Here is a 13,530-nt window from a genome sequence, read left to right as displayed (position 1 = left end):
GTCTTTGTAATTTATCCAAGATATTCAAGAATAATAGAAATTCTCTAAAATTCTTCATCGCCGGATAAAATTACGGAAATGGGAGAATTAGAATCCCCCAAAGCAACTCCGGAAGCTTCGAAAAAGGGCAGAACATGATTCTCCATTGCTATTTTAGTGCGATTCGGAGAATTGGACTTTGAGGGTCATCAAGTCTACATCTAGTATTCCTCTTTATGATGTACATACCACTGTCTCTTTCGAGGATATACCGTTATATGTGGCTTCAAAACACCAGTAATTAACTTGGTTTTGCTTAGTAAAATGATTTCTTTACTCTCTCTCTCTATCTAATTAAAATGGGATTTGAAAAAAGTGAACTTGTGTGGTTGTTCTCTCTTGCAAAAGTAAGCCGCAAAAGGGCTTCCCTCGAAATCGCCTAGCAAAGCCAAATGAAAATTAATCAGATAGTTTTAATATTCTATAAATTTTATCTTACACAAGAAAGATCAACATATTACCACATTACTCAAACTTGTATGATTAAGTCCGCATTGAAATGTTCCTAGTGATGTCTCTTGTCACGCATTTCACCACAAACTTGTGCTTACATTCTGTAATTTAATTATTGTTTACTTGGAAGTGATATATTCGTCCCTTTTCCTCCCGGACTTCCCCCTCTATTGTATTTATGACTACTTTTTTACACTACAGGGAGGTGGCCCTGGCAAGAAAAAGGAGGCGAGTATATAATTTCCCTTGTTTAGTGTGTAAGTTGAGTATGGTGAGCCCTACCAATTCGTTCGTAATGTTTGAAATTCGTACTTGGACTTGTGAAATTTCCTTTCATCTCGAATAAATCATACGAGGCAAACTAAGCAAAAGCAGATGTTAGGGCCACATGAGTTTAGCATGATCTGGACCGTTCATCAAGGGCAACAAATCAGTATCATCAAGCATTTCTAATCATACACGTGGAAGACTTGAGTGGGGAGCCATCGCTAAATTTTGACTTAATTAAATTCCTTGCAGGCCATCCAATGGTTAGGATCACTTCCAATTTTTTTATTTATTGGAGTGATTTTTTAGGACTTCAACATCTAAGTTATGAGGCCTCCTTGATGAATGAATGGCTTGAATCATACTGAGATGATCTGTCTGGGCCCAGATCAAGCTTCTTAGTAATTAGTAAGTGGTTCTCATGATATCATTCCCTCCATACTTTCTTGCTAATTCGCTAACTTTGATTAAAAAAAATTATAAGTTGGTCGTCGGTCATGCTAATTCTCGATAGGATAGCAAGCGGGGATTTATTTTATCCTTGGATAGGTTTGCTATCCTCCATTCACATCGAGAAAAAGGCCTAATGAATACGACATATATACTATGCAAGCAAGGTAGCCAATCGCAAGGGTTTATTCAAGATATATAAAATTATCCAAGCAGAGCAACCAATCCTAAAAATAGCTTATCTAAGGATTTCATTTAGGTATTACCTATTCTTGTGTGTAAAGAAGGAAACATATCAAATAATTATATGTCATCAAATGGTTAGACTTTGAGAACATTTTCGAAATTTTGTCGTGAGAAATTGGAAATTAGGTATCCACCACATTACGTGGTACACTTACTTGTCCACAAACAATGATCATTGCCATAATGGAACTCCTCATATGTGGTTCATATTTCATGTCAATATGACTTCATCATCGTCACTAGAGAATCTTGGTGACTTGAATTGCTAATTTACTAGGTTATTATTGTTGCAATCAACATGTATAGTAAATTATCCATTGCTTGACACCAATTGGGTTGTTGTTAAGTACTTAACCAATATGCCAAAAGCCGAAGGACTGATGGGACAAGTTAGGCTAGGTCCTTTAAACTGTCTCACACCACACTTGGGCAGGCTTCCATATAGGACCGGAACGTTCCACCACACTTATGCATATGTTTTCCTTAGCAACCCGCTATGTGGCAGCTTTCACTTTGACCTTTTTTTCCAGGTAGCTCCTTCCACAGTGGCTTACTTTGTGATAACTTCACACATACAACTTTACTCCATATTTTTCTACCAAGTACCCCTTTTCACAGGTCGCCCCGTCCATGGCAGCCCACTATGTGTTTGTTAACTTCACACTTTCAACTTTATGAACTTTTTTATATCAGGTAGCCCTTTCCAAGTAGCCCTCTCCACAGGTTGCCTCTTATGTGTCTCAAACATGTGACACGATGATTGCTCTGATACGAATTAAGTACCTAACCACTACACCAAAGCCCTAGGACAAATGAAACACAAGCTAGGCCCTTTAAACGTGTACATACCAGGCTAGGCGCAGAGAGAGAGAGAGAGAGAGAGAGAGAGAGAGAGAGAGAGAGAGAGAGAGAGAGAGAGAGAGAGAGAGAGAGAGAGAGAGAGAGAGAGAGAGAGGTCTCTTCTTGGGTTTTTCTTGGATTTCTCATGGGTATTCTCTTGGGTTTTTTCTCAGGTAGCTCTTGTGTGTACGGTTTTGGTTGAGAAGCAAGGGAAATGGTTGCAGGTTGTGGGTTTTCTACCAACTAGCTCAGTAAATATCGCACAAGAAGAGAACAACATAGAAGTACACCTTTCCAACCTCAAGCACACCCGGAATTTGGAGGAAAATATGGTAGTTCGTATTCTATTCAAGATAAAGGATGTGTTTGTTTTGGTTACTTGGTTGAAATATTAAAAATAGTAAAAATCCTAAAATGAGTAGAAAAGATACAACGGTCAGTTCAAAAGTTATGTACGTTTGAAGTTTTGACTCTGCAAACAGCCTACTTTTGAGTTTTGATCATGCACGTTTAGAATCTTTAGAACATGAAGAGAGGAAGACCAAGGTAGCAGATAGTGAGGCATCCTTCGTGCACGCAGAGGATGTTGAGGATAGATTCTTTTAACTGGTTAGATAGCATTTGTATGTATTTGTATGTGATAGCTTCTTTTAACTGGCTAGATAGCATTTGTATGCCAATGAAGAACAAATAAGGGGAGAAAGGATTGCCTTGTCTCGAGCTTTTGCGAATCATCCCAATAGATATGTACTTCAACGCCTACTTTTTGTACTGTAAAAGTAGTCATTAATACAGTAGAGGGGGTGGCAGGGGAAGAAAAGTGGGCGAATATTTCTTCTCAAAAAATAAATGGTTTGGATCATTTAATTGCACGGCAGGGGTCCCATATGTATATAATTGTTTCAATGAGTTTAGGCTGCTGATATTCTCATAACCATGTTTTGATAATTGCACCAATCCCCTTGTCTTTTATTACTTAACCAACTGTAAGTGACCAAGAGGTTAATTACAATTCCCAAAAGGGATCGACTCCCAAATATCTTAAATCAACTCCCTACGTGTCTTTCTCTCTCCTCTGGTTTAGAGAGAGAAAGAGGAGATAAATAGACACATGGGGCCATGGGGGTCGTTTTAAGACATATGGGAGTCGATTTATTACTCCCCTTCCCAAAAAGCTCAAAGAAGCAAATTAAAAAAAAGCAGAAAACACGGTCAGTTCGTGCAATTAACAAAACATGGTAGTGCCAATATCATTGCTATATTTGCTCCTTTTCTTACATGGGACAGCCCCGTGTAGTGCAAAGCCCTCCTGTAGTCCTATGTGAGACTACTCCTTTTGACTACAATGGGCTCCTGCGAAGAAAAAGGGACGAATAAATCATGGGAAATGCTTTGATGAACGCACTCCTCACTTTATTAAAAGTATTGCCCGGCCATAAGACGATCGAAACCGTCCATTAGATGGGGCACACCCTAAATAGGTTGTGACCCAAAAATCATCTCCATAGGTTGATCCTATGCTGATAACATTTCCTAAATAATGTCACATTTATTTGCACGTACTTGACACATTTTCACATTTTAAAGCCAGCGCGCGAGATAATTGAATGGTCAGGATTGCAGAGCTACTTAAATGAAGGGCCTGGATCATGGCGCCGTTAGGTAATCGAGAGAGAGAGGGAGCGCCATCATTTTATCCATCCGAAGCGCTTCATCTCTTCAATCTGCTATCTTTTTCGAAGATGATGAAACGAGATTTCTTGGAGAAGAATGCCATCTCTCACTTCGATCTTCCAATTCCTCTAAACCCTACAAGACGACCTAAATTTCCATTTCTCAATACTCATTCCCGCAGAAATTTCAATCGTTTTTACCTTCTTCATATCCGCTCAAACCCTAGCCTCAACGTATAAATCTCTCTCATCTCCTCCTCCTCCTACTCCATTTTCTTCTCTTTTCTCTTCTTAATCTTTTTAATCGAACCATTTTTTTTTCCTTTTTTTAGGTTTTTCGAGCGAATGATTCGAACAGATCGGAATTTGCCGCCAATTCCTTCTCGGGAATGGCGGATTCCGATTTGCCAGTCGAGCTTTGCCAGACACGGAATCTGCCTCCCGCTCTGACACTCGATGACGCTGCCTCTAAGATCAAAGAGGCAGTTGAAAAGTTGAAGTTAAACCCTCCTTGTTTCAAGAGTGGCATTTTGAGATTTCAGGTATAAGAGGTTTCATTCCCTATTTTATTTAAATTGATTAGACTGAATTTCTTTTGTTTTCAGAGTTCTTTTGCATTTTGTTTTCTCTACGAAACTTGATTTTTTTTTTGAAACAATGCAATTCACTCGAGTAGACATAAGGAATCGTCAGTGGTGTAAATTGAAGATTTGAATAGTTTGGACCATAGGGATCTATGTATGTGAAAATAGTTAACAGAATTTGGAATTGTTTAAAGCAGCATTTGCGTTATCTTGTTCTCAATGTATCTGTGATCCTTTTCTTTTTGTGACCATGGATTGTGTTGCCACAGGTTGCTGTGCCACCGAGCGTAAAAGCTTTGAATTGGCTATTGTGTCAACCCCAGTCGTCGATTGCATTTCCTCATTTTTATCTTTCGGGAGAGCAGTATGACGATCCACCTCTTCAGTTGGTTTCGTTAGATGGATTGCGTGGGGTTTCTGGAATTGGTTCTGCAGTTTACTTTACAGATTCGTCTTCTAGTAGCATGAAAGTGTGCAATTCAATTAAGAGGTCAATTTTTTACCTTTTGGTTTTTTTTTTCTTCTTCTGGCATCGGTTTGTTTGTGTGAAGATCTATGTTCTGATTTTTATGCTGTTCCTTTCTTGGTTTGTATTTGTGCTCAGGCAAATTTCCCCTTATGGGGTTTTTTATTCCATTACTATATCAAGAAATTACAAGTATAACTCTATGTTCTATTAGCCGTTCATTATACTGTCATATAACGAAATCAATCTCTAATTACCAATCACGAAATTCTACTCACAAATCCACTCCCCCCTCTCACAGAAAAGTTCCAATGCCATGAATGTCACTCTTCCCTTGAGTGCATGTGGAGAGTTGGATCCAAAAGCGGGTTGTAGGCCCGATGTTAACGGAATTTTGACAAATAAGGCGAGCCTTGATGTCATGATAGTCAATCGTTTGATCAGTTGGATTAGTTTCCATCCTAGGTTTGAAGAGTCCTAGTTTGTTTGCAGTAGGATTAGATAAAGTTCATGTAATATGAGTCATTAAGTCGTTAAGGCTTGACCAAGTCATTTGACACTTGTCTTATTACTATTGGTAGAAAATTGGGGTCCTTAAGTGTTAAGAATTTTGTTTTAAGAAGGAAAGTTCATGAAAAAAGAATATTAAGTTTATTTCAAAAAAGAATATTAAGTTGATAGAAGTCTTAGTAAGAGTGCACTGTGCACCTTGTACAGACCATCTCGGTCGTCGGGTTCCCCCCCTTTTACTCTTAGTAAATATCTCTATCATTACCATTCAAAAAAAGGAGTCTTGCTTCTGTCTTAGTAAGAGTAGGAAGTGGGGTTTACTTGATTTGGTGAGGTTTAGGAATCCTAATCCTCCCCTAATTGTGAATTTCATAGGTTTACGTGAAACAATCTTATGAATTATGAGTTGATTCTTTAACTTATGTTCCGTGATTGCATGCGATGTCACTATTTCACAATATCGATAGTACCCTACAACTTTTGCCAATAAAATCAATATGATGCATGGAGTGTTATTAATTAAAATTAATAAATCTTTCCCGTTTTATCTTTTCCTATTAATTAGGGAAGTTAAGAGATAATTGGGGAGTGGGAGAGATTTTAGGGGCATAACGTGGGAAACGTTATGCTCCTTTAGTTTTTGTAACGGCTCTCTCAACCCTCTCTCTCTCTATTAAAAAAAGGAAACGTCCTTTTCTTCAAAAAAAAAAAAAACAACTCTCTTCTCCAAAAACCAAAAACCCCCTATATGTTGTTCTTGATTTCATATCTTAATTTTATCTTTTATTGAGTTTGCGATACGGGCAATTGACGAGTTCGTGAGATCAATTCCCTGCACGGAAGAGATCTTGAAGGATGGTTGAATCTTGGGAGCCAAACGCCAGTGAACCCAGTGCAGACGGGGGCGTTTTGACTCTAAAGAGAGTGTCATTTCCAACGTGCATCGATCCATTACACAGGCTATTTCTAACCTTTTCTTGATATATATATATATATATATATATATTGTAATTATTTTGATTGATTATGGTTATATCTAATATTAAATATTAACAGAAATTCCTAATGATAGATTTATTGAACAAAATCTCCAACAAGTATCACAAGGAATTGTGGAACTGCACATGGAAACATCAAAATTTTTTCTTTCAAATAAAATAATTCTTACAAATTACAATGTACAATGTACACACACATACATATCTTGCAAACACCTATATCTGCATATCTGAAGCATGCTTAAGCGCCACCATTCATGCGATTCATGCGAAATATTATTTATTGGAGGTTTGGGTCACGAAGAGCCTATGAGTAAGATGCAATTAGATCGTTGTGCTTGTCCTGAAAATGTGGGTCTCACTAAGTCATCCATGTCTTCTGTTAGGTCTAGATAGGCCATAAAACACGTCTTTCCAAGAAGGTATCATGCCAGACCACCTTTTGATTTAGAGTCAGCGTTCTTATGGCGGTATACGAAAGTATTGTTGTAATGTGTCACTGACTAGGGTTTAAGGTTTTTTATCCTTACCAGAATTTACTTACCAAAAGGTAAAAATAGTACGTAGTTTCACATTTCATTTCAGTAATATCATCTGTTATTTACGGTCATTAGCTGAAAGTATGCAGTGTGTTATTATTGATTCTTCTGCAGATATCTTTCAGTTGATTCACTCCTGATAAGGGCTTATGGGTTCTTAGGTATCAATTACATCACAGAATCGTCCTCCATGAAGCTTGAGCCTGGTTCATTTTACTTTTTTATCCCCAAGGTGAAATTGTGTGTTCTAAGTTTTTTCTGGCTGTAAGTGTGACGTAGTAGTTTTTGCTTTTGTTTCTTTCTTTGCTATTAATTTACACATGGCATCAGATCCAAGCCATTTTGCTATTCCTATATATGTTTGAATCATGTTTATGGTCACCCCTTACAACTTGGGGAATCAACTGTTGTGCCATTCTTGTATAGACACTTAATTTTATTTGTGCTTCATTCCATGATTGCATTACATGTTTGCATGCTCTTAAAATTGGGAATTTTATTTCCACAGATTGAGCTAGTTGAATTTGAGAGTAATTCTCTCTTAGCAGCGACATTGGCGTGGGATGATTTCTTGTTTTATACTTTTGAAAAAGCAGTTCATTCTTTTGAGCTCTCTCTATACCAGGTATGCCAAGAATGCTGTATTCAATAATTTTAGCACTTCAATATTTGTTTTGGCTGATCATTTCAACAAGTGTATATATGAGATATTGCGTCGAGAAGTTTGAAAGTACCAAATGCGCAATACATGTTTAATGAGTGTTAGTGTCTAGCATTGATCATTTGTTCTAACTTGCATCCAGAGATGCTATGGCATCCAAAAAGTATTCATCGTATGCTTCTTGCACTTCATTTCACCTGAGTTCCATTAAGTTGCTTGAATAGTGTGCCTTCCTAAATATGTTAGTAGAACGATGTTGAGCGAGTTCAACGGAGTGTGTCTACTCTCTGTTTTTTGTACCGCAACTCGCATGTCCTTGGTTACTATTTACTAGACAGACTCCTTCCCCCAAGTGGTCTCCTCCACCTCCTGGATTCATTAAGCTCAATTTTGATGCCTGTAGTGTAGAGATTCTGGGATCCAGCCGACATCTGCGAAATCCTTAGAGGGGATGATAGTACAGTTAGATGGGCGATGATAGTGCAATTAGATTGGCTTTCTGGGTTGGGGCAAGGGAGTTTTACGAGGCTGAAATGCTTGTCCTTAACAATGACATTCTCCTAGTTGATCCGGATCTCCTTGGTTCTCTTGTAGTGGAAGGAGGCTCCCTTAACATTATATGATGGTTGATGATGTTAGTGCTTTTCGTGGAGCTTTGTCAATGCTTTGGTGGAAATGTTGGATTTCATTGAGTGCCACACAGTTAATGATCCAACATGCAACAATCTTTTTGCTCAACCAATGAAGATGTGGATTCATTGGCTCGTAGGGAGTCCCCTCCCTGGGGGCTTTGTTGGAGTTGGTATTTTTGTAGCCTTTCTATCCATGTTTGCCTCTGACCATCTCGGTTGAGGTTTGTTTTTCTTTCTTTCTCAATGATGCTTTGCACCATTAAAAAAATGATAAAATCTATTTTCTTTGCTAATGTGAGAAATAACCGTAGTGTTACTTAATACGAGACTTCCTTGTTTCATTCGTAAAAAGCTGTCTTCCTGAATCTAGATATAAGTATCCAAGGAGGAGGGTGTCCCTTCATAAGCCATTGGATAGAGAGTAAGAAGTCCCCTTCAAACCAAATCCGGGAAAGACCGCCTTCATATCAACACACAATCTTGTAAAATTGAAGATAACATCACCAAGCTTGTTTGACATTCTCCACTGACCAACCCGCCGCCCCCAAGCCAATTCTGGAAAGACAGCCTTTATGGGCTTTTGTTTTGTCCCATTTTATAAAGCTACTTGAAGAAATCCAGTATAATTGCATAATCATTACTTATGAAGGTAAGAGTCAGGTAAATATTGTTCATTTTTTGGTTGCTAAATTACAAAAGCCATGCTCTTCTAATGAAAGAACAGTGGTTCTAGAAACACTATCTTACTGTTTCTCTTTTAGAGATAATGTCAAAGCTTCCACATGTTGTAAGAAAAGTCCAATTCTAAAATGAATTGTTAAGTTTGTAACTTAAGCATTCTGTTCTCGGACTGATACTGATCCGAGCTTCTTGGTTTAGCTAGGAGCTGAGCTCTGATTCCAAAAAGTTGTCGAGTTTTATTATGTTTGAGAGTGACCAGACTGATTTTACAAAATTTAGCTTAGTTGATCTACTGGGCCAAATTTTTTCGAAGGACGAAATCAAGACTACTTATTCAGTATCCACTATTTTTCCTTGATTGTCTATTTTGTGATTAGACATTAGCTATAGTGCTTTTTCGGATTGGACCATTTTATTGCTTTATGCATTTATAATACACTTAAGTTTCTCTTCCAAGTAAGCATTATCTTGCCAGCAGTCTTAGTTATTGTTCTGCTTCTTTTGTTTGTTTATATCATCCTGAGGAAGCTATTCAAGAACATGTGATTTATTTTTTCTCAGTGCATTTTAAACAGTTATATGGTGGGGCATGTATTCTTTAAAAGTGATGAGTCTTTTGAGAGGTGATTAGGATAATACAGTACGCTATCATGTTTATCATAATTTCTAATGCAGGTCATCTATAATGCCCGACCAGCCAAAGAGTCTTTCCATGATAAGTGGATAAACTGTGTTTGTGGGAACTCCAATTTGATGGATGTAAAAGATGTTCAAATGGTATTAGTTCTGCCCTTTGATCAACTCTCTATAGCATTTTGATTTGTAACACTGACATTTTGATTGCCCTTATGCTGTCATTTCATGATATAAGGAAATTGACTTGAGAGATTCATTTATAAAGCACAGACAAACTGATGAGCTGATTTTCCCTAAGTTCAAAATGTTTAATTTTGCATTATTTTTGTACTTGGACATGTATTTTCTAGCAATAGTTGCAACATTCTGCTGAAGTTGGAACTTTAAAATTATAGAAGATGTGCACTGGGTGAATGCCTTGTACGGATTCTGTACTGATAGGTGATAGCTATCTCTCTCTCTTTCTCTCTCTCTCTCTCTCTCTATATATATATATATATATATATATATATATATATATATATATATATATATATATATATATATATATATATATGCGTGCGTGTGCACTTTTCCCATATGTGTGTGTGTGTGTGTGTGTGTGTGTGTGTGTGTGTGTGTGTTTGCAACATTCTGCTGAAGTTAGAACTTTAAATTATAGAAGATGTGCATATATATATATATATGTGTGTGTGTGTGTGTGTGTGTGTGTGTGTGTGTGTGTGTGTGTAACTTCATAATTTGGACTAAACTAGGCTAATATGTAAAATCGATCACAGGAAAATTTATATATATCGTTTAATACCTACTACCTTGGACTTGAGCTAAATATGTAAAATTCATTGCAGGTATATAAATAATATAATTTATATACATCATTTCATAATTGCTACCTTGTACTCGAGTTTCTAGGTGAGGAATTACCAATTTTTTAACCACAACCTGTCTTTGATTCTTTCATGAGTCATGGACTGTATTAACCAGTCAACATTTTGTTTGTCAAAGGAAACAATGGAAAATGGAATAACACTTGTTGCACACTATTATGGTATACAAGTGAACTTTTAGTGCTCTTTGTATGTTCATTACTGATTAAATTTTACTGTTGATCCAAATCAAGACCAATTTTTATATATAGTTGCACGTTTTCTATGCTTTCCAATGTGGTTATGCTTTACTCTTTGAGTAACAAACACTTTTTGTTTCTTAATTTGACATGATTTTTCCTATGCAATGGTAGAGGAATATGAATTGAGCAGAATGTGCATATATTTTATCTGGAGAAACTTTTCTTTTTATTAGATAATGGTGATTTCAAGACTTTTTGTTGGAACAAAACTTGAAGAGGGGTCTTGGATTAGATCCATTAATTTGTAAAGACGCTTAATATTCTTTTATGTTGACTAGTGCAATTTCTGTAGGTATACGTGAATGCACATTCCCCAGTCAGGAAAGACACCGGAGCTATTCACTTTCAGATGGTATTCTCTTTGCACTGCTAATGAGTTTATATCTCAACATTTGCTTTCAACTTATTCTTTTGTGGAGGGATATGTAAGGAACTCTTCAATGCTCTTTAAACTTCTGATAGTATTCAAGTTCCACCTTTAAATAGCCTCAAGGGAAGTTACAATAATACTTCAGTCTAGAGTTCATTCGTTACGCTTTGAGCATTTTTGTTTTCTTGCAGGAAGTGGTTCCAACTTCTTATCTGTTTCATTTCCGGCTTTCAACAACCATTGCTTTTACCAGTAACATGGTAACGAACCTGCTACCTGACTAATTTGGTGGAAATGCATCCACTATCTTTCTCTCATTAAAACCTTGGTTTTAAATTTCGGTTTCGGCCACTTTCGTTTCGGCCGAAATTTTGGCAGAAATCATGTAAAAAAGCATGATAACGATTTTGTTTTTTGTTTTTTTTTTAAAAAATTTTGACCGAAAATGCCTAAAATTTTGGCGATTTCGGTGGAAATTTCGGGGGAAATTATAACATTTCGGTGCACATTTTTAAAATTTCGGTGTAAATTTTGTAAAAAAGGCTAAAAACGAAATTTCGGTGAACTTCTGAATTTTGGTGAAATTTCGCCAAAATCCTGTAAAGAAACGACTTCATGTAAATTTCGTTTCTGCCGTGGCGGAAACTGAAATATTTCTAGTACTAGCTTTTTCCTTTTGCCACACCCTTTTTGTTTGTGGTTTAATAAATTTTGAATACATTATTTCTTTTTATCTGGAAGTATTGTTTTTTTCCCTGTCCCGTTGTCTTCGATTTTCACATGGTATCAGTGCGGATTTTCACATGGCTTCAGAGCTTGAGTTAGCAATAGTGGTTAAGTGATGTATGGACTGTTTCCTGTTTCCTTTTTTGCGAGACTCTACAAACTATGATGCGAATTCTTCTCATACAACTTTTTGTTGAACCTTTATCCAATGATAAATAAAAAGAAAGAAAAAAGTCTGGATGAGCCGAGGCTGGGAAGTAGGATTTTTATTCCTGGAAACAGTTTGGTTAAATGTATTCGTGTAGTACTAAACCCATTATTATATTAAATCTGTACAAAGTACAAACATCTATTGAACCTAGGCGTATTGGTATATATTCCCAGCCGGGGTGTTATGGTTGAATATTGAACACATTAATCTTTTCCATTTCAAGGAAATATAAATACATTCTGACTTAGGTAGTTGCTCGTGATAAGATAGATATTTCTTTCCATGGTTACTTACTCCTATGCAGTGGGCTAACCCTATTTGTTGCATAGTCTGATCATATCTATATATATATATATATGAGAAAACGGTTTCTACACATAAGTGTAGATAAGTTATCTACACACTAGCTTAAAATACAGTGGGGGCCCACATTGTTTGGGTGATCCAAAGCATTCATTTGATGGGCCCTCACAACAAATATAGGGTGTGCCCAAAAAACCAGCTTCATAGGATCATCCTAACCCTTCGAACCGTGGAGGCAAAAAATGGACAGATCTGTGAAGGTTTATCCATGTCCATTTTACCTCCACAAATCGTAGGGTTGGGATGATCCTATGGAGCTGATTTTTTGTGGACACCCTATCTATGTGAGGGCCAATCAAATGAATGGTTTGGATCACCCAAACAATATGCCCTCCACTGTATTTTACGCTAGTGTGGAGATAACTTATCTACACTTTTGTGTAGAAACCGTTCTCTCTCTCTCTCTCTCTCTCTCTCTCTCTCTCTATATATATATATATATATATATATATATATATATATATATATATATATATATGCCCTCATTTATGTTGTTCATCTCTTTGAATTTTTCACTTTAAAAATGTGAAAAATGCACTTAAATTGGGTATGTTCTGGCCAGGATTAATTTGGATTTGTCTATCTTTTACTGTCAGTTTAATGGGTCCTGTGGATTGAGTTATTCTCTGCACGAGTGTGCAAATATCAATGCGGTCTGGGCATCACTTATAATTGAAGAGTGCTGTCGTCTTGGTTTGACGGTAAGTTTTGGATTTGGTATCTGATTCTTTTACTTTTTTCACAGTATATATTTCTAATTCTCTTCATTTTAGTACTTCTGTATAGCACCAGGATCAAGATCATCTCCACTTGCAATTGCTGCCTCCACTCATCCCCTTACAACTTGTATTTCATGTTTTGATGAGCGCTCGCTTGCCTTCCATGCTGTTGGTTACGCAAGAGGATCTTATAGACCAGCAGTAGTCATCACGTCATCAGGCACCGCTGTGTCGAACCTCCTTCCAGCTGTGAGGATGATGAATTTTAATTATGCTGCTCAATTCAATTGTCTATACCTTTATATATTTCGTATTGCAATTTTTATGTTGTGACCAG

General features: G+C 36.9%; 1 protein-coding gene across 3 annotated transcripts in view; it reads left to right on the top strand.

The window, feature by feature from the left end:
* Positions 1–3,933: 3,933 nt before the first annotated feature.
* PHYLLO (2-oxoglutarate decarboxylase/hydro-lyase/magnesium ion-binding protein) overlaps positions 3,934–13,530 on the top strand; it is a 34,225-nt gene continuing 24,628 nt past the window's right edge. Inside the window, exons 1-10 of one of the 3 annotated variants that reach the window (XR_013251185.1) lie at positions 3,934–4,202; positions 4,301–4,510; positions 4,822–5,042; positions 7,180–7,297; positions 7,574–7,690; positions 9,715–9,816; positions 11,097–11,156; positions 11,366–11,434; positions 13,071–13,175; positions 13,248–13,442. Coding sequence is in view for 2 of the 3 variants with exons in the window: in XM_077381565.1 (XP_077237680.1) it covers positions 4,038–4,202; positions 4,301–4,510; positions 4,822–5,042; positions 7,180–7,297; positions 7,574–7,690; positions 9,715–9,816; positions 11,097–11,156; positions 11,366–11,434; positions 13,071–13,175; positions 13,248–13,442 (1,362 nt within the window). In the remaining variant the exon portion in view is untranslated. Of the gene's footprint in view, positions 4,203–4,300; positions 4,511–4,821; positions 5,043–7,179; positions 7,298–7,573; positions 7,691–9,714; positions 9,817–11,096; positions 11,157–11,365; positions 11,435–13,070; positions 13,176–13,247; positions 13,443–13,530 lie in introns of those variants that run through there. The other 2 variants (XM_077381565.1, XM_077381566.1) reach the window with 2 other exon arrangements.

The sequence above is a fragment of the Tasmannia lanceolata genome, unplaced genomic scaffold, assembly GCF_043159265.1.
Source record: "Tasmannia lanceolata isolate RefF3 unplaced genomic scaffold, GAP_Taslan_0.1 ptg000006l, whole genome shotgun sequence".
NCBI lineage: Eukaryota > Viridiplantae > Streptophyta > Magnoliopsida > Canellales > Winteraceae > Tasmannia > Tasmannia lanceolata.
This window is presented reverse-complemented; position numbering and strand designations above follow the sequence as displayed.